The 20,348-nt window shown below is 36.4% G+C and overlaps 4 protein-coding genes across 5 annotated transcripts; 3 read left to right on the top strand and 1 right to left on the bottom strand.

Moving 5' to 3' along the window:
- The first annotated feature begins 3,066 nt into the window (after nt 1-3,066).
- On the top strand, nt 3,067-4,884 carry LOC108663188 (uncharacterized). The gene has a single exon (XM_018126721.2). The coding sequence runs from the start codon at nt 3,086-3,088 to the stop codon at nt 4,799-4,801; it is 1,716 nt and encodes a 571-aa protein (XP_017982210.2). The 5' UTR covers nt 3,067-3,085; the 3' UTR covers nt 4,802-4,884.
- A 958-nt stretch (nt 4,885-5,842) lies between these two features.
- AL4 (alfin-like 4) lies at nt 5,843-9,324 on the top strand. Of its 2 annotated transcripts, XM_018128460.2 has the most exons (5): nt 5,843-6,173; nt 6,313-6,345; nt 7,377-7,605; nt 8,257-8,389; nt 8,775-9,324. In XM_018128460.2, the coding sequence occupies exons 1-5, from the start codon at nt 6,077-6,079 to the stop codon at nt 9,042-9,044; spliced, it is 762 nt and encodes a 253-aa protein (XP_017983949.1). In that variant the 5' UTR covers nt 5,843-6,076; the 3' UTR covers nt 9,045-9,324. The 2 variants fall into 2 exon arrangements, with proteins under 2 accessions (XP_017983949.1, XP_088665976.1); XM_088809850.1 differs by lacking the exon at nt 6,313-6,345 and having other exon boundaries at nt 5,932-6,173.
- Nucleotides 9,325-11,976: 2,652 nt separating this feature from the next.
- LOC18588117 (Mitochondrial substrate carrier family protein) lies at nt 11,977-13,774 on the bottom strand. Its single transcript, XM_018128433.2, has one exon. It carries the CDS (start codon nt 13,304-13,306, stop codon nt 12,248-12,250), a length of 1,059 nt encoding a protein of 352 aa, XP_017983922.1. The 5' UTR covers nt 13,307-13,774; the 3' UTR covers nt 11,977-12,247.
- A 3,870-nt stretch (nt 13,775-17,644) lies between these two features.
- Nucleotides 17,645-19,526, top strand: LOC108663208 (uncharacterized). The gene is made up of 2 exons (XM_018126771.2): nt 17,645-18,327; nt 18,529-19,526. Exons 1-2 carry the CDS (start codon nt 17,746-17,748, stop codon nt 19,384-19,386), a joined length of 1,440 nt encoding a protein of 479 aa, XP_017982260.2. The 5' UTR covers nt 17,645-17,745; the 3' UTR covers nt 19,387-19,526.
- The last annotated feature ends 822 nt before the right edge of the window (nt 19,527-20,348 follow it).

Below are 20,348 nucleotides of genomic sequence, written 5' to 3'. Positions count from 1 at the left end.
GCTTCAGGCCTGGTATGTATGGGTGAAAATCTGTCTGATCGTAACTATATAGAAAATACGTTGTTAGCAGATCCAAGTATCTCCTTATAAGTAACAGTTTGGTGGAATTGACTGAAATTTTTTGCAGGTGGCATTCAGACGAGTGAAGCTACGAATGCTAATATCTCTCAAGTAGGGCAGGCTGCAGCTACGGGCTCTCATGAGGCAACGAACCCCAATAATAGTGGGAGACGTTCAATCAATCTGAAAGAACAGGTTGTAGCTACTGTCTGATCTGACCCTATATATTCCTATTTCAGTTAGAGCCTCTGGGCAGGATGGATTATTCGAATTTGAAAGTAATTGCATTATATATCCACTTACATACATTGGAACCTTCATTGCATTTGGATGCTACTTTAGATATTTGTATTCTAGGCTCTAACTTGGGGTTTTATTTCTTTTTGGGGCGAAATGCAGAGAAAGAGAATCAAGATGTTGGGGCGCGATGATTTAACACCATATTACGGATTGCCTAGAAGGGAAGCAGCCAGGCGGTTGAATGTGTCTGAAACTATATTACATAAAATACATGGTGAAGTAACAGGCCATACAGGAGGATGGCCTTTTAGACAGGTCTGTCTTCATTACTATGGCTTTCATAGATCATTCTCTCCTCAGTTTAATAATACTACATTCCTTATTTACTGCATGTTTTTCTGGTGCATGTACAGATTAGTGCCAGAAAGAGGAAAATAGCCGAATTGACAGCTATTGTAGATTCAACTAAAAATCCAGCTGCAAGGAATCGTGCTATAAATGAAATTCAGAAGCTGGAAAAAGAGATCGCTGCATATTATGACCGTTGATGAGTTTCTAGTTTTATGATTGAATGTGATAAGATTACAATATACTTTGTCACATTTCACCTGTAACGAATGATAATTTTTGCTGGATCTTACTTGATTTAGCATGCCGTTCTTAGCTTCAAAACTACCAATAATGACATCAAGTTGATTTACATTCTGTGTTTTACGTCACAACCTCATTTCCATGAGATCGAATTTCACTTCCCCTTCAGTCCAGCCTTTTTGTTTTACCTAGGGACAACCATATCAAGCATAATCAAATTATATTTAATCTCAGCAACAAGGAGAGGCTAAGTTGAGAGCCGGCTCCATTGTCCTTAATGTCGTTTTTTCAGGAAGAAGGATATGGGCAGTGTTCAAACTCTGGTTTGTGTGAAGCGGGTGAAGCCAGATGAGCAAGAAAGTTCAGAACTCGGAAAGATGGGCCAGAAGGTGGAGACGATATAGGTGAAGGTCAGAAGGGGTGATGGAACACATATGATAAGATATGTTGCAGTTTTAGGTGACTTGATCTAAAACTAGTAAAAAGTTCCTTTTTAGCTTCATGCCCCGGGGCTGTTGCTTTGAATTTCCACTTATTGCAAGACCAAAAGGTCCAGAACTAAGCCTTGAATAATAGTTGATTTAATCAACTTAGTAAAATGGGGGTTTCTGTCTGGTGTTGCTGAAATCAGCAGGAGGGTGGTGAATGTGGACGTTAGGGGGTTCAACAGAAAGGAATTGAAGTATGATTGGAAGACAAAAGTCGGTAACAGAAAGGGTGGTGAATGTCGGGCCAAGGACCTACTGTCATTAGTTTCGTTCTTTTCCTACCCTTTCAAGGTGAATATTACGTTTAGGCTACTCTATGCAGGAGCATGGCCTAGTTTACTGCAGCAGTATCTGCAGGGGCACCTTTCGTCTTTGTCAATATCCAAACAGAACATATTGTGACATTGGTAGCTCTCTTTCTCTTTCTCTCAGCCTTACTAGTCTTGATGTCAAGTTTCCTAAATGAGTTCTTGAGCCATGTGAAGTCAAGAGGAACATAAACTTAATCTAACTGTTATCTGTCGAGTAGAAGGCAAGAGTCCTTCTAGTCTTAGCTCTGTTAGGCTTAGCTTCAGCTATCGACCGAATGGATATAGTCGAACTCCACATCATGATCTGGCCTAATCAAACTCGTCCCGACACCCTTCAAGCAATCGGTGCTGCGACCCTCCGGCCTCAAAATGGATATTATCATTTCGTGCGATGAGCAAGTCATCATCGAGCCATTTAAGTGGCCAAAGAATAAGATATAACTTTAGAGACAAAGCCTAAGGAAAAGAAAGGCATTGTCTGGAATAACAAGCCGTTTTTATGTAGAATTATGATAATTTGAAACCTTAAAAGGAAAGAAGTTCTCCCATGCCTATTCTCTTTGATTGCTCCAATCTCTAAGTTGAACCTGAGACTCGGGCTTGATTTTCCGCTAGAGGGATCTAAAATATAGTACTTGAGCACATCCCATTATCTCAACCTTTCGTCAGTCTCAGACCTTTTATGTGGCTACCAGCAAAACAAAATTATATTCAGGGTCCCCAACCTTCCTATATAAACAATTGGGTAGTCAAGCAGTGGCTACTCGCATTACGAATGAATTCTTTTTCTTGATTCATATCTCCTTCTCCTCTCATCAAATTCTCTAGTCACCGGCACATCATCCTTTAGCAGCTCTGCCTTATGGCTCACCTGCAAATCTCCTCCCCCTCCATGTCATCACCAACACAAATCACCACCGCAGCCTCATCACAAGTATAAACCTCCTCCTCCTCCTCCTCCTTTTCCACCGCCTAAGTCACCACCCCCACCTCACCACCTTCCCTTGTGCATGTCTAATCAATGAAATCAGCAATGGTGATGCCACCAGACTAAACTCTTTCCGGTTGCAGCAGCTGCCATTAAATGTTTCCAAGTCATATTTTGAATGTTTATTGATCTTCTTGTAATCAGAAAACAAAAATGAATCTTCTCATAATAATGTATATACTGCCACGACAAGGATTAAGGACTTCATCCCTACCTCCCTTTAAAATTTAAAAGTGAAGGAAGCTCCTTTTCGTTCTGTTTATGCCCGTAGGTATGTCCAATTGCCAAATAAAGAACGATGGCCCCCACCAAATCCACCCACATCAAAGGGCAAAGGCTATAAATATTACTGCACTCCTGATTTAATGAATTCGGATTAAGTAAAACCAGATACTAGTTCATCACCAATGGCACTACCGTCATCCAGAGCCATTACCAACTCCCCACAAGCCCTGGACCTTACCCCTCTTGTCACCTCCATAACTTCCCTTCTCCAAACTCTAAACCCAAAAAACCCCAACCCCATAAACCTCAGTTCAGCACCTCTAAACCGCTTCTCACCTTACCTAGAACCAAACTTAGTCATCCAAGTCATCAACAAACAAACCAACCCTTACCGTGCTCTCTTCTTCTTCAACTGGGCAGCTAATCCAAACCCAAATCCTAAAAACTATACCCACGATAATAAGTGTTATGAAGCCATCACAAATCTCCTCCTTTCCCACTCCCTATTCTCCCCTGCCATTCAACTCCTTGAAAAATCTCAAAAGCTCTCAGATTTCTTCGTTAGCAAAATCATCAAGGCCAATGGGGATAAAGGTAATATCAAAGCTGCTATCTTTTGGTTTCAAAAAGCAAAAGCCGTTGGGAAAGACAACTACCTGTTTTCATTTAATACAATTCTGGGTGTTTTAGTTAAAGCTAATAAGATAAATATTGTTAAGACGTTGTTTGATCAGGTTGTGAAGGAAGGTTTGGTTCAACCTGATGTGTCTTCCTATACTACATTGATTAGGGCTTTGTGTAAAATGGGGATGGTTGAGAGTGCAAAAAAGGTGTTTGATGAAATGAGTTGCAAGCCAAATTTTCTTACTTTTAATACTATGATTAATGGTTTCTGTAAAAAGGGTGATATGGAGAGTGCAAGTTTTTTGTTTTATCAGATGGTTAATGAAGTGGATTGCTTGCCTGATACAGTAACTTACACTACTTTGATTGATGGGTATTGCAAGAAAGGAGAATTTGAAGAGGCAATGAAGTATATGGATAAGATGGTGAAAACGGGTTGCTTGCCCAATGTGTTGACTTATAATGCTATTATATATGCTTTGTGTCTTAAAGGGGAAGTTGATGAGGCAAAAAGGATGATGTCCAAGATGAGGTTGAACGGAGTGAAGGATAATACTGCAACTCATATGAGTATATTAAAAGGGCTATGTGTTGTGGGGAGGTCTAAAGAAGCCATTGAATATTTTAGGTGGATGGTCAGATGTAATATGGATTTGGATGCAAAAGCATATGGAATTGTTGTGAATGTGTATTGCAAGTTGAGAAAACTTGATGAAGCAATTTTGCTTTTGAAGGAAATGAGTGGAAGAGGCATCTATCCGAATGTTTCGAGTTTCAATTCAGTGTTTAGGACTCTTGTGGAGTCAAGGGAGCTCGATAGAGCTATTGTGCTTCTAAAACAGATGCCACAATTGGGTTGTTCACCAAATTTGTTGTCATATAGCACCGTGATATGCAGTCTTTGTAGGGCTGAAGGGAGGATGCAAGAGGTTAGATACCTTGTCGATGACATGCTTCAAAATGGTATTGTTATTGATGCCACTATGTATGGTTGCATAGTTGAAGGACACAGTGAGGATGGAAATGAAGAAATGGCGGTGCAAGTTTTAAATGAAATGATTGGTAAGAGTTATGTCATCAGTTCGGAGTGCTTCTCAATTTTTATCAAAATGTTGTGCGAAAAGGGGATGATTGTTGAGGCTGAAAATTTTTTTGAGGACATTTGTAGGACATGCCCTTTAATCGAAAGGGATAGTTATAGAAGAGTCTTAGATGAGCATCTGCAAATAACTCAAGGCTCAAGTAAGGAACACAAATTAGAAGTGAGTTCTTGAGGGAAAAAAACATCAAAGGTTTTGTTTTGCCTGAGAATTGTAATCAATCTTTCTTATCAATCTACCCGAATGTTCAAATCCAACTCTGGTTTCTATTTGAACCCACAATGATGCCCTCTTAGCCGAATTGCAGGCTTTAGCAAACTGCAAACTTGCAAGTATACTTCCGAAGCCTTGACCACATGGTGGACATGAAATTAAATTTGTTATTCATCCGGTGGGAGCAGCAACGAGACAGGTAGTTCAAGCAGCACAGCTTGCTTAATTTGCTTGTCCACCAGAGACGAGATGGGGAATCAGCACCAACCCTTTGACCTGTATGTTGCATTGCAATTGGTGGTTGGCACTGTATTCATCTGAACTTCATACTTTTCTTTTTCCTTTTGGTTTCAAACCATGGTTAATGCTTCTCTTTAGAACATAGATTCTTCCTGTTTTCTCGGTTTAAAAGGTGGAGGTTACCAAAATCACACTTCACAAAACAGGGTGACAAAATTCAGTGTGACCGAAAAGAAATCAAACTACAAAAATTAGGTCTCTTTGCCTTTTATAAACATGCACTAGCTAGCCCGGTGCAACTCATGCTACTGATGATTGGTTCACCTTTCATTTGTAAAGTCCTATGTTTTTTGTTTCCCATAATTTAGCGCCACCAACATATCTATATTTTCCCATGATCCCTCCCCTTATCCCAACCGAAAGGTGGCATGAAATTTGATTGAATCCACAAGTAAAGCCTGCCCTTTTGATATCAGGCACAGGCTGGAGCCACCATTGGGCCAAAGTCCACAACGCTGACCAGATGAACACCCAACGGTCAACCAGATTAACCTTGGGCCCAGCTTGGATGACGTGTCAAAATCTAAATGGGTTTAAATAAGGAAATAATCCCTTGTTGAGTTGTTTGCGACATTGTGGGTTTGATTTCCATTTAGGGTTTTTTTTGTTTTGGGCCAAAAACTCGGATAGGCAGGGGCCACGGACTCTTCCCTCTCTTATTAAATCCGCTTAATTAAAATTTCCATTTCCTTCCAAATCCACGCTCACATCGTTCTCTTTTCTTTTCTTTTCATGTCATGCTATGCTGAGGGAGAGGGAGGGGTCAAATGCTCCCTTAACTAATACAATTTTTTTGCAAGCTTTTCTTTTCCCTCCTTTTACTCTTCTCTCTTTCTTTCCCTCTCTCCCTCCGCTTATCGATCTCCACTCTCCAAACAAAGAGCTCTCTCTTAAAAGAGAAGGAGGAACAAGGAAGAAACGAATCAGTTTTGGGTGATGGACGGCGGTGCTTCGTACAACCCGCGAACAGTCGAGGAAGTTTTTCGAGATTTCAAGGGTCGTCGAGCTGGCATGATTAAAGCCCTTACTACTGGTACTATCTTTCACTCTTCCCTTGTCTCTCTTCTTTTTTCCAAAGATTTACTACCCTTGTCTCTTACTTGGTTATCTCAACCACCTTTTTGAAGTTTATTCTTAGTTAACTTGCTTTTGGGGTGTGTTGTTGGGTGCAGATATGGATGAGTTTTTCCAGCAGTGCGATCCAGGTACTGGGTTTTTGTTCTTTTTCTTCTTTTATTTTTATGGAGAATTAATTGTTTGAATTTTGTTTTGGTCGGTTAGAAGAATGAGCTAGCTGGTGAATTCAAGTTACAATTTTTTATTTTCAAAGTTCTTTTAATTAAACGGAGAATTCAAATCCGGTCATTGAAGTAGTTGACAGTTTAGTATAAGTGAAGTGAATTTTGGTGCATGCAATGGTGTTTACGGTTATAGCTTTATTGATGCTTAACTTTATGCCCTGAAGAAGAATTATTTAACTGTTGTGCTATCATTTTCTGCATAAATTGAACTCCCCCTTTTAAAATTCAAATGGATAGTTCTGAGCTAACTAAGAGATCTGTATATTCAGGTGCTGCAGATTTAATAATTCAACATTATTCTGTTGTTGTTCCTCCTGTATTCTATTACAAATGTAAACTCTTTTTCCTTTTTTAAATAACTATACGTTTTTAAAAGTTGGCAAAAAAAAAGTCTTTCTTCATAGGGTAATGTTTTTTGATTGGCCGACAAGTTTAAGATTGTGCTCATTATTTGACATTTATTAGTTTGTTAGATTGCTGTAATTTGGAATAGGGCCTGGCAACAGGATAGGGATGCAGGATTGTAGACAATCATTGCTGTTATTGTAGAACCAATGACATAATATGATTAGTTTCCTTTATGGTTGTTAGGCTTACTGCTCCCTAGCTTTTTTGCAAATAGTATGTCTCTTCTTATATGAAAAAAGGTAGAAGTTTTAGTCATATAATTATTCTGTACAGCTATTGAGCATTATTATGAATTTTCTTTTCACATATGTTTTTAATATGATGAACTGGAAAATAACGGGAGGAGTAATTCTGCGAGAATTTCAATTAGGATTAAGAACATATTGCTTTAAACGTAGATGCAAACGATGGATGCAGGTGCTATAACCTCAGTATGGTTGCCTTATGCTTTGACTTGTTCTACCTTGAGAGGATCTAGATGCATGAAATGGATTGAATTAAATAAAATTCTAAAATTTTTATTACAGAAAAGGAGAATCTTTGCCTTTATGGATTTCCCGGTGAGCAGTGGGAGGTGAATTTACCTGCTGAAGAGGTGCCTCCAGAGCTTCCGGAGCCTGCGCTGGGTATTAACTTTGCTAGAGATGGAATGCAAGAAAAGGACTGGTTATCATTGGTTGCTGTACACAGTGACGCATGGTTACTTTCTGTGGCTTTCTACTTTGGTGCTAGGTTTGGTTTTGATAAAGCTGATAGGTACATTTTCTCCTTGCCAACGTGTGGTCTCCTGATCTGGCTTTATATACACTTTCTAGCTGTAAATAAGCTAAGATTTTTTATAGGCATACACACCAACCCAGCATCAGTTCAGCCAGATAATTGATTTGTGTCTCTTGTAGATTTGGTGTTTTATTATTTATTTTTATACTACAATTACGTGTCTATCATGAAAAGTTTGTGCAGTATCTTTTTTACTCAGTTGACAAACTTTTTTTTGTAAATGGATTCTCTTTTTGTGGTAAAAAATTAGTACATTATGTAAATTTATTTAATTTGGCTAGAATTTTCTACTTGGTTGGCTCGGAAAGCCACATTAAGAAATTTGACTTTCATTACCTATTTATAAGGTTTTCATTGAAAATTTATTGCATTAGAGTAGCTTAATTTTTCTGCTAATGTGCTAAAGCCAGGTGTTAACATAATTATGAAGCCCTAGTTCTCGTCCAAAGCATGCTGGGCCTGGTCTATAAAATTAAGCACTTACAACATTAATACTAGGCACAGCATGAGTGAGCTTGCTTAAACTGGGATGTGTACTGGATTTGCATGTGGCCCACAACAAGCTTGCTATATTTTGAGCTACATTTTTTTTTTCTTAATAATACCACGCTGCTTAATGTGATGCAGGAAACGCCTTTTCAATATGATTAATGATCTTCCAACAATATTCGAAGTTGTGACAGGAGCAGCTAAGAAACAGACAAAGGAGAAATCGTCAGTTTCAAATCACAGTAGCAATAAATCTAAATCAAACTCTAAGGTATGGAAAAAATTTGCTTGCTTTGCTGTTTTATTCGATGTTATTCAGTTAAAATGTGGCTGAATTGCAGGCTTAAGATGGGTTGAGGTTGGAGATAAATTGTAATATTACACATTATTCTTACAATTTTTTAAGGCTTTATGAACAAATAAAATTCTAGTAGTGGAAGTACCATTCTTTTAAATATAAAGCCGACCAAATTAAGTTGTTGGCATTTTGGCTTGTTGCATCATTATTTTGCAAATTTCATTCTTCATGTGCTGATAACCTGAAAAGAGGGAAATAACAGTTTGCGGCTGGTTCTTAAGTGTTTAATCTTTATTACAATTTCAAGGGCACCCCTCATAATTAGATTTTCTTTCCCTTCGTGTTTGGCAAAATGCAGAGAGGTTCTGAATCACAGGCCAAGAATACAAAGGCAATTCCATCAAAGGATGAGGATGATGATGTTGTGGAAGAGGAAGATGGTGAGGAGCATGGAGAGACATTATGCGGGGCTTGTGGAGAGAATTATGCAGCTGATGAATTCTGGATTTGCTGTGACATCTGTGAGAAATGGTTCCATGGAAAGTGTGTTAAGATTACACCAGCCAGGGCAGAGCATATTAAGCAGTACAAATGCCCATCTTGCAGCAACAAGAGAGCACGGCCTTGATGATGGTTGGTCGGTGGCTTTTATGTGAATTCTGGCATCAGGGTCTGCTAACTGTCTTGTAGGTCAAGCACTCAAGTTTGTTCTTAGTCAATGTGTCCTTTAATCTAGGAAATCTGTCTTGGCTTTTTATTTTTAGGTCATGAATTCGCTGTTTAATTTGATTATAAAATAGGATATTTAGAATCAGGTTTAGAATCATTTTCTTCCTGCCATTGGAAGGGAGTCTTGTTCTATATCTGAATCTTCCTTTTCTTTACGTGCATCTGCTTTCCTTTTTGTATTTTAAGCTTGAGAAGGGTAATGCTTTCGTACTATTTTAAAAGGAGAAAGATGAGGAAAAGTAGGAAGGGATAGAACTATTGTTTGTTTTTTCTTGGTGGCTGCTGCCTACTGGGTGGAGCCGTGGAGGTTTTAAATGGGTTGGGCAGTACAGGACACGGTTCGGCCCAGCACAAAACAACAGATGCCTGGCCTAGCCTGGTGAGCGATGGGTCTTGGCCTTATGGTGTTGACATGACAAGCCAAGACCTGGTCATCCACTTCTCAAAATTTTTAATAATTATATAATAAAAAGTTATTATTTAATATATAGTGGATAAAAATGAATATGTTATAATCTTATAAATTTTTTTTTGTCATTACTATTAAAATAATAATAATAATAATGTAAGAATATAAAAAAAACTTTAAAAGATTATTCCATACATAGGAAGAAAGAGAAATTACTAATAAAATAAAAGACACAATCTATAAATCAATAATTTAAATTGTCATTTTCATCCTAAGTTTCCCCGGCCCTTCGCTTCAGCGCCTGTGAGTAATGACAGGAATCGATGGTGAAATCTTTTGTCCTTCCTCCCCATTTCTCTTCTGTTACTACTTAGAGGTTGGGATTAGGGGCAGTGGCAATCTAATTAAAGAAAAGTATACTGTTCTCGGTTGGGACGCCTTATCCACCATGAAAGGCACATGAAATGCATGTGAGCCTGCTTGTAACCTCCCAAAAAGGAAAAAATACAAAAAAAGTAGTAGCCTGTAAATTGTAACTGCAACTCCAAAATTAAATAAGCATGATTGTAACGGCTGAAACTTGGTTTCATTGCATGCCATCCTGATCCTTGAGTTTCTGAAACCTGTAGCTCTCATTGTGAACACGACTGAAACTACCCTCGACTTGATAGAATCACTTATTAGCCAACTAAATGACAATTGCCGGCTACCCATAAATGCTCAAATGGCTAATCCTTACTCTTTTACAGAACACCAGCCTAAGATGAAGTGGTCCCCTAATTGGCTTCAATCTCTGCAGGTTCGTTTGGTTTCGCACAAGTGTGCCTGTCGCGGATAGAATCTGACAGGAAAGGATGGTGGTGGGTAGGCCCATTGTTTTTCTGCTACTTTGATGGTCCATACAGGTTCCTAATAATGGCAAATGCTGGATGGTCCATAGTAAATCCATCGGGCAAATGGGTTTGCTTATCAGCCCCTGGTTTTTCCATCCCTCTGATTAAATGACTTTCATTTTGATTAAAAAAAATAGAAAGAAAAACGTTTATCTCCCTTACCCAAGCTGCCTGTCGCATGCTAATCAGTTTTCTTATTTGGTTGCGGCCAACCACTGCTTCTTTTCATCTTTCGATGCAGATAGAAAAACTTTGGGAGCTATAGAGGTTTTCCCCCATTCAAGATGTACTATGTCAATGCTGTAAAACGAGATGGTGTGCCTAAGAAGGTGGGGTTGAACTTTTACAAATGGTCCATTACATTTAACACTACTTACCCAATGAGGCAAAGATGGCCTTGACTTCAATGCTGTCCTCCAAGAAATGGAACCCAACCAGCAGCACCCTTATCCACTTGACATTATTGTTGTTAAAATGAAAAAAAAAAAAAATGGTCAGCACACTGAATTTGAAGTCCACAATGGCTCAATACAATTTCATTAAAGACCATTTAGACATGATAGATTGTTAGTAATTACTTTAACAGAGGCATGAGTTATGACAGCTTGGATAGATGAATGAGAAAAGGGTTTTGAAAATAGAGGGAAAAAGGTTCAGGTACTTGAGATGCAGTGAGACATGGACTAGGAAAATCTTGGGGATAGTTTAACCCATTATTCAAATCTATGCCAGTTTTATTCAGAGAAGAGGCATGTGATCTCTCTCTCACTGTCACTTTCCAGGATGCCCTGCTCTTTTAAGAATGCCTTGGAATGATTTCTTTACATATTTTCAACTGCTAATCTCTTGTGGACAGTGCGGGTGACTTACATTAAAATGAAGGAGACATTATTTGCTGTGGCATAGTGGACTGCCCAATCTTTGGATGATTGACTTCGTCCTTTTCCTTTTTAACTATAAAATACGTCCTTAACAATTGGTACTGACCCAACATTGAGAATTTGAGGAGATCCATGTGCTATATGACCCAACATGGTAGCTTTAACTATGACCTTTTCTTGTCAAAATTTTTTCTGTCTTTTCAAGTTTTTGAGGGTCAGAGCCAATTTACCTTTTTCTCAAAGGCGCATTCATTAGATGTACTCCATTTATATAGTACTTTGCAAATGGAAATAGAACAAGAAGGCCAAAAGCCAAGAAAGCAGAGTCAAGAACAAATAAACCCTTCATGACACAATGAGATCATATCATATTGAAAACATTCAATATGGTTTTCTACAGCAAAACACTTTGGCCCAAAAATATCTTTGCTTAATTCAACATGGTACTTCATGACACGTCTCTCATCTTTCAATGACGAGATGACCGAGGACACTTTACTAGGTGTAACTTGTTTAGTCAATGGAAAGTGTAGGTATATATTCAGTCTTTATCCATCATCGTAAGAGTGTAATCAAAGACTTCTAATTCTGGCATCACTGAGATTGCAAAGTTCAACTCAAGGAGATTAAATAAATATCAAACCAAACTTTGGAGTAGAAGAGGATTGAATTATACCATGAAAGACACATTAATACAGAGTGACCCAGATGGAAAAGAAAGAAAAACTGCTAGATACACGTTTTACATTAATATGGAGATGAACCTCATCATTAGAAAAAACCAAATAAGAAAAGAAAAATTTACATTAGTAATCCCTCTTGCTAAGTAGGCCGGTTAAAGCCAACAGGGTATAAGGTAAACAAAAGCTTAAAGCATCTCAAGTGAGAAACCTATCTGTGTTTCCAACAGCCGCCCTAGTTATGATGTCAAGCTCTCTTGGCTCTTTGTAGATAACCGTTTCAATAACTCATAGGTAGTGATCATGGTTGTTGCAGACATAGACATGGACGCCCACCTCGGTCCTAATCCCCTGTAACAAGCTGCCAATCCGCCTTCTTTAACCAGATTCCTCACTGTCTGCAAAACCGTCAAAGGTTTTCTTACCCCATTCTCTTCTCTATCTAGAACCTGTAATCTGGTCTTGATGGTGTCAAGTGGCATAGTTATTAAAGCTGAAAAACCACTAGCCATGGCTGCACTTAACCCTTGGACTGCCACCAACGCCTTTGAATCAGGCCTATAACCACATCCCCCAATCACACCATTCTCCTCTTTCTTACCCATAGAGCAACCAAAGCCACCCCAAATAAGCCTGTGTGCAACAGAGTAACATGCCCACCAAACCGCATTAGACGGTGCATATGTCATTATTGAGATCCCAAACCCCCTATACAATCCTTTAGGACCATCTGCATACAGAATCTTCCTAAACGCATCAAGACCATTCCTATATCTACAAGAATTCACGCTTGGAATTACATTTTTGCTACTGTTACTATTGTTGTAACCTTGAACCATAAGTCTTTGGCTCACAACATCAATCGGGGTCCAAACTAGCTGTGCAGCCATAGCTGAACTCAACCCAGCAGCAGCACTAGCTATAGCAGTTGCTGTCGTATCTGAAAATCCTAGACTAACAGTTGCAGTTCCAACACTGCTCTTTGTAACCTCAAGGGCTCCCATGTAAAGTGCTCGAGCTGGGATTGTCCCCATCAAAGAGGTACCAAAACCCCTGTAGAATCCTCTCAATCCTTCATATCTCATTATAGAAAAAGACATTTTAAAGCAAGAAATTTGAGTAGGAGAAACTTGTTGCCTAGTTTTCAAGACTACTATAGGGTAAAGAGAAGCTGATACACCTGAAAATAAAGCGGCTCCAAGAAAAAAGAACTTGGATTTGTCAAGCATATGCCAATCTATATCTGCGGGTATATGAATCTCTGACCCTGAATTATCCTCGGCTGCACTTAAACTCATTTTCGCCACTTTTGGAAACTGTTTAGTTGAACTAACTAAACTCTGCTTATTATTATCCTTTCACCAAAATTAATCACAGCCCACTTCAAATCCTAATCAAAACTCTATATAAACCAACTCAGCTCAAGTAAAATATGACTCCAGCTACTTGGGTTTTCTATACAATTAAAGCTACAAATCAGTATGAGTGGAGAAGACGATCAAAAGGCAAAGAAAATTGAAAATTTATAATGGGTTTTTAGCCTTCTAGAATTTGGACTGTACAAAGTGAGGAACTGTATGCAGAAAAGGAAAGGAAAATGAAGACTTTTTTAACTTCTACTATTAGGTATAAAACCAAATAAAGAAAGGTTCTTTGTTGGTTTTTTCCTTTTGCGCAGCCAAATTTGCGAGCGAACGTGTATCAGCAGAAACAAGTCGAACATTTACTCACTAGAAAAACCCCAGATTTTAATTTTGATTCTTACCAGAAAAAAACCAAGTCTCTGCAACATCTTCAAGGCTTCATCTTTTGGAAAGAGGCAACTGGGTGATAATAAGTAGAGATAGAGAAAGAGATAGCACAGATCTGAAACGCAAAGAATCCAAAGGAACAAGGAAAGAAAATCAAAGCAGTCTGGATGGGTGGTTTCTCAGAAAGCGAGATGATTGTGTTTATAAGAAGGAGATGGACAGAGAGAAGTGGGGGAAGAGAGGAAAGAGGGACAAGGCTATGGATTTTAGTGAGGGTTTTGCGGATCGAGGAAAGTAGACACGTGTCGGTTCTTACTTCTAGTGCCTTTGTTTCCTAGATAGATATACGAGCCTGCTGTAAACCGTAAGGATGCCTTGCTGCCCTCTGATTTCCAATTTAACTGTGGGTGATTCTCTTTCTGTCCTCGTTCAATTCATCATTTCGTTTGCGCCCAACAATTCCTATACCATAAAATTAAAAATAAAAAATTAAAAACAAATAATTATTTTTTTTAATATCTGAAATATATGTATAGTTACGTTTTAATAATCGTGTAATATAATATAATTAATATGTTTATTAAATATATCAAGATTTTTTATAGATATGACACAATTAAATGATTAACATAAATTTTTTAATATAATTAATTTAAAATATTTATAATTAAATATAATTTTATTATTTTAATTTAAAATAATAATTGTAAAAATAATTATAATAAAATAATAATAATATCAAATATAATAAATTTTAACATAACTAATATATATAATTTATTATCATACTACTCAAATCTATCATTAATATTAAACATATTATTTATATATATTTAAACATGATAATACAATTAATTAAACACATTAACCATATTTGAAACGATTAAAATATGCAATATCTTAATTATGTTGACATAATAAAATTAAATTTAAATTTATTTAATTTTGTATTTTATATATAATTATTAAATTTAATTTCATTAGCATCTCCTTAAGCTGTCCTTTCATGGACATGAAAACAAACACCAGGCCCATGGGATTCATGGACATGACAACAAACACCAGACCCATGGGATTGGGTTGCGCTGCTTGTTTCTTATTGCGCCTAAAATTTTATGAACAGAAAAACTAACTTTTTATCTATCAATAGTGACGGAGTTAAGATAATATCAACTGGTGGTGCTATATAATTATTTTTTAATCACTTTTATATAAAATTTTAAATTTATAATTATTTTAAATCTAATTTTTTTTTAATATAAACTTAAATCAAATCGAATATGTATATTAACCAAATTTCATTAAATTATTATTTTTTAAAATTATCAATCAATTCTTACGTGTTTAATTTAAAAACCACAAAACACTATCAACGTGTATTTAGTACTTAAATATATGTACTACGTATGTTTACATGTGAATGATAGTAAAATAAATTATTAAATAAAAGAGTGCTCCATTCCTAGGGGCGTAGCATCCTATTATTATAAAGGGGTCGTAACCCTTCCAAAATTTTAAAAAAATTTTATATATCTTTCAAAATTTTGAAAAAAATTCTATATATTATATATTTTTAATGGTTTTTAAAATTTTTATTTATTTTTTAGTTTATATTATTATTTGTTAATTTTTTCAATTTTATTCTATTTGTTTATATATTTTAAGTTTTCTATAAACTTATTTTTTTTAAAATTTTTACGAATTATCTATCATATTATTTTTTTCTTTTTTGTCATGTAGGTTTTATCTTTTATTTGACATGTTTTTTTTTCTGTTATATGAATTTTATTTTTAATGATTTTAGTTTTTAAAAATTTAAAAATTATTATATAATTCTCAAATATAAGTTGTAGTGTTACATTATCGGTTGTTACTTAAAATTTCACCAATATATTTATTTTTTATTAATTTTGATTATATAAGAAGAAATTATCTTAAGTGTATCTTTTTTATTTGCTTTACATTTTATATATAGTTGAAAGGAAATTATCTTCAGTATTGAGTCTTTAAACAATCTTGATTATATAAAAAGAAATTATCGGTTTTGTATATCGTATTTAACTATTTATATTTTATGAATTATAGTTTTATATTTAATATTTTAAGTTTAAATAGAAATAAAATAAAAATATTATATATTGACCACATTAATTTTTTAATTGTTCATATTGAGAAAAACAAGAATCCAAAATAAAATAAATGATGAGTTTTTTATAAATAATTTAGTTATTTAAGTTGATATAAGATATTATTAATCTTTTCAATATAGAGTCAATAATTAATTAATTTAAATTTAAAAAATATCGTCCAACACAATTTTTTTAAAAGATTTACTCTTTTTGAGAGAATACATACATCAACAAATATTTATAATTAAGTTTAACACATCATACATCAAATATCATACATCAACAAATCAAATACTCAAATACTATCTATTATGAATTTTTTTAATTATTAATAATTAAGTTTAACATATTAATTTTAAAATTTTTTAATCAATATTTTTTTTTTAATTTTTACTTCTCAATAAAAATTCATTTCCTAATTATTTTCAATTTATGCCTATAAATTGCCTATGAGCTGAAAGTGGTGTCAATGGAGGAAAAAGTGAGACCTAGCTCTAGGCAGTTGGTGTGTACGATTCCACTGAATGGCTTCATAGAATGCGACGTAGTCCGTCCAAAAGGTTATCCACGTTGCCAGGCTAAGCTCACTCCTTTCTTCGTAGAGGCAGGGACGTATGGGGATCAGTGGATGGCTGCAAGCAAGGTCTGTTTCAATTGTCTTCTTGTATGTGTCTTGCTCCGATTCTCAGTGCTTCATTAAAATGAGGTTAAGGAGTTTTACTCTATATACGGAACATTGATGTGATCGACTCCTAAAGCACCCTCTGATCGAGCTCTGCTTGCCCAATGCAACTGGTTTGGTTCAGCCTTTCAAGCTGGAATTTTACAAACTCATAAATAATAAAAAAACCTCTCCTAACTGTAAAATTTTTTCATTTAAGCTTTTATCTTTTACAACTTTTAATTATATTTTTAAATTTTAACTTATATTTAAATAAATTTTTAATTTTAATTATGAATTAATTTTTTCTATTTGCATGATTTAACGTGATCACGTAACCACTGATGTGATATTTTTTCTTTTTTATTTTTTCTCTCCCACCTCTCCTCAAATGTAGTTTTGAGAGGATGCTATGTAAGCCTTCCCATGTTCTTTTTTCTTTTCCTCTCTCTTACATCTACTCAAAATCCGATCCCCAGTTGTGGTTCACCGAATTTTGGAGACAATTGATCACGTCAATTACCTAAGTCATATATTATGTGAGCACAAAATGTCTACGAATGTAGATCCGATCGTGATAAATGAAAAGTTTAATCAAAAAAATAATTTTAGTTAAGGAAATTTTTTATTATTTAAGCTAAAAATAATACTGAGGAAGAATTATATTAGTATTAGTTATGGTATTATGTCAGGGCTTCTATTTGGCAATTTGTCACAGGAAATCAAGTCAGTGTAGTGTTGGAATTTTTTTTTCTTGGTCAGTATTGTTCAGCTTGTATCCTTGATAGATTGATGTCTCCTATCAATGTTATTTTGCTTGACTATTCAATAAGATTTGCCCACCTGCCCTATGAAAACATTCATTTAGGGAACATAATGGTGATAAAAATTCGTTTTATGAGCAAAGAAAGTTTTGAGTGTTGGAGTTGTCTTCGAATATGATATTGAGATTAACCAGAGATGATCCCTTCCCCATATACTTCACCCCAGTGGCATCCTTCTAAGTCAATATAAGCACCATTTTTAAAAACCCATTCAACAGTTTTGCAAACATCACCAAGAAACAATTGACAATCAAACAGATTTGACGGGGCTGCTTCCACATTTGAACTCAAGCAATTTGAATCAAAGCTCTCCCGTCTATAAATCTTTAACCTGCCCCAGGTCTGGTTCTCTGCAACTTTCTGCGCAACAAAATGGCAAGAATGTCATCAGAAAGCAAGCTTTATGAAGCAGCAGAAGAAGGGAGTGTAACTACCTTCTTAGAATTAATTCAACAGGATCGACTGCTTCTGGATAGAGTGCTCGTTAATTATACCACTGAGACTCCTTTGCATGTAGCAGCAATGCTTGGGCATACAGATTTTGTGAAGGAGATTATACATAGGAAGCCAGAGTTTACCAGAGAATTAGATTCAAGGGGTTCATCAGCTCTTCACTTAGCTTCTGCAAAAGGGTATGTTGAAATAGTTAAAGCATTGCTATTCGTAAACCCTGACATATGCCTGGCTCGTGACATAGAAGAAAGAAATCCTCTTCACCTTGCAGCCATGAAGGGCCAGGTTGATGTTTTGAAGGAGCTAATCCATGCCAGACCACACGCAGCTCAGGTCACAGTGGCTTGGGGACAGAGCATATTGCACTTGTGCGTGAAGTATGGACAATTTGAGTGTCTGAAGCTATTGATTGAAGTGATGGATGATAATGAAATTGTGAGTGCGAAGGATGATTATGGCATGACTATCTTGCACCTAGCGGTAGCTTACAAACAAATTGAGGTATAGATCAACATAACGTATCAGGTCTAAGCCTTGTGTTCTATTTTTTGCCCTTTAATTGAGTTTAGCCAGTAATATTAAATTATAACTTAAATCATTTGGAAATGTTGCTATTAAGAATGTAGCGGAATAGGATTCTTTCTGTTTTACTGCTGCTGTTATTAATCATGTGTAGTACTAATAACAAATGTGCATGTGCAGACAGTAAAATTTTTGCTTTTCAATACTAGCGTCGAAGTAAATGCTCTAAATGCAAATGGTTTTACTGCTATGGACGTTCTTGCACAAAGTAACAGAGGCTTGAAAGACTTTGACATTGCTGAGTCTCTTCGAGATGCTGGAGCACTAAGAGCTGCAGAAATTTCATACACAGGGCCTAGAATTGGAGGATTGAGAACTAAGGCAACACCTCCAATTGCTCAGATTCCAGTCACACCACCATCCCAAGAATATGTGCAAAAGGCTACCAACAATGAAGATTGGCTTACCAGAAAGCGAGATGCATTGATGGTGGTGGCATCACTTAATGCAACAATGGCTTTTCAAGCTGCACTAACGCCTCCTGGTGGTCTCTGGCAAGATGACTTAACAGGGACTTCCCAAGGCAACAATGACACACAACCTCACGAGGCCGGAACTTCGATAATAGCAGATAAAAACCAGAGCTATTATTCTCAGTACCTTTCTTACAATACAACAAGTTTCATTGCATCGTTGAGCATAATCTTGTTGCTGATTACTGGTTTACCTTTCAAGCGAAGACTTTTTATGTGGATTTTGACAGTGATTGTGTGGATTGCAATCACATCCATGGCCCTTACATACAGAATTTCACTTCTTGTTTTTACACCAAAAGCGCAGGAGCTAAATGTCACTCAAGTGCTTGACTATGCTGTCAGGGTGTGGAGTGGGGTGATGGGTTTTCTTTTTCTGGGGCACTCCATTCGTCTCGCGGCAAGTTTGTTCAAGAAAGTAGAAAATGTTCTAGGGAAAAAGAGAAAACCACCGCCACCACAAGTGTATCCACCATTAGCGCAAACGGATATTAGTGACTTCTAATCACCGTATTCTTCCTAGTATGTCTCAACTGATGAGCTAGAAGGTTCTAATGGCTTAATTTTATTAGATTTTCGATGTGTTTGAGTTGTATATATCTATTGTTAGACTTCTATTGAAACACATCAATTGTAGTAGTTTTTCATGCTATAAACATACAAGTCTACGAACCTCAAAATCATATCATATCTTTTGTAGCAATTCCGAAGAAAATTAGATTATCATTTCCCTTCACCAAGAAAAAATGAATCCCACAACTTTCCTACACATCTCATCAGAATGCTTTGTGAGGCCACTCTATGCAATGTAGTTTTAGAGGAATCAAAGCAACCCTTTTTAACGGACGCCATGGGATCTAGCTAGCCATGCTTTCTGCACACTATATCCAAAGTGGCCTTCCCTTTGCTAAACCTCCACCCGAGGATTGTCAAAATGACTTAATCAAGCAGAATTAGTCCAGGGGATTATATCAGCCATGTCTACGAAATTTTCAATTATTAAATATCAACCTTAACGGTACGATAGTTTCTTCTTCCCTATACCTTAAATTGAACCACAAGTAAAGAAGGAAAAGCGATCACGTTGATTGAGTCCTGATTCTGGAACGAAACTTCGGTTAGTAGAAAGGGTATGCTTACCATCCTAACAAGTTTCAACTGATCCATAGAGAAATATCATCGAAGAAAGAGACTTTCGAATGACAAGAATTCTTTGGTGGATCAGAAGAAGGGAATGAAAAATGAATTCTGAGGTTTCCAGATGGCAATCCCTGTTTTCTTAGACCATACACACATATCTTAATTCTTGCTGAATTGAAGCTGCTTCTCTTTAATTTCTCAGATCTTCCCTAGAAGTTTTCCCCTTCCCGATTGTCAATGCTTGTAGACGTTGAACGGGAAATTAACCATAACACGGTTTACCGTGAGATTACTACCATGTCAATACGACTACTCATATGGTCTTTG

Source organism: Theobroma cacao, chromosome 9 (assembly GCF_053813885.1).
Source record: "Theobroma cacao isolate CCN51 chromosome 9, ASM5381388v1, whole genome shotgun sequence".
Classification (NCBI taxonomy): domain Eukaryota; kingdom Viridiplantae; phylum Streptophyta; class Magnoliopsida; order Malvales; family Malvaceae; genus Theobroma; species Theobroma cacao.
Note: the sequence above shows the minus strand (reverse complement) of the source record. Positions and strands in the feature narration are given on the sequence as shown.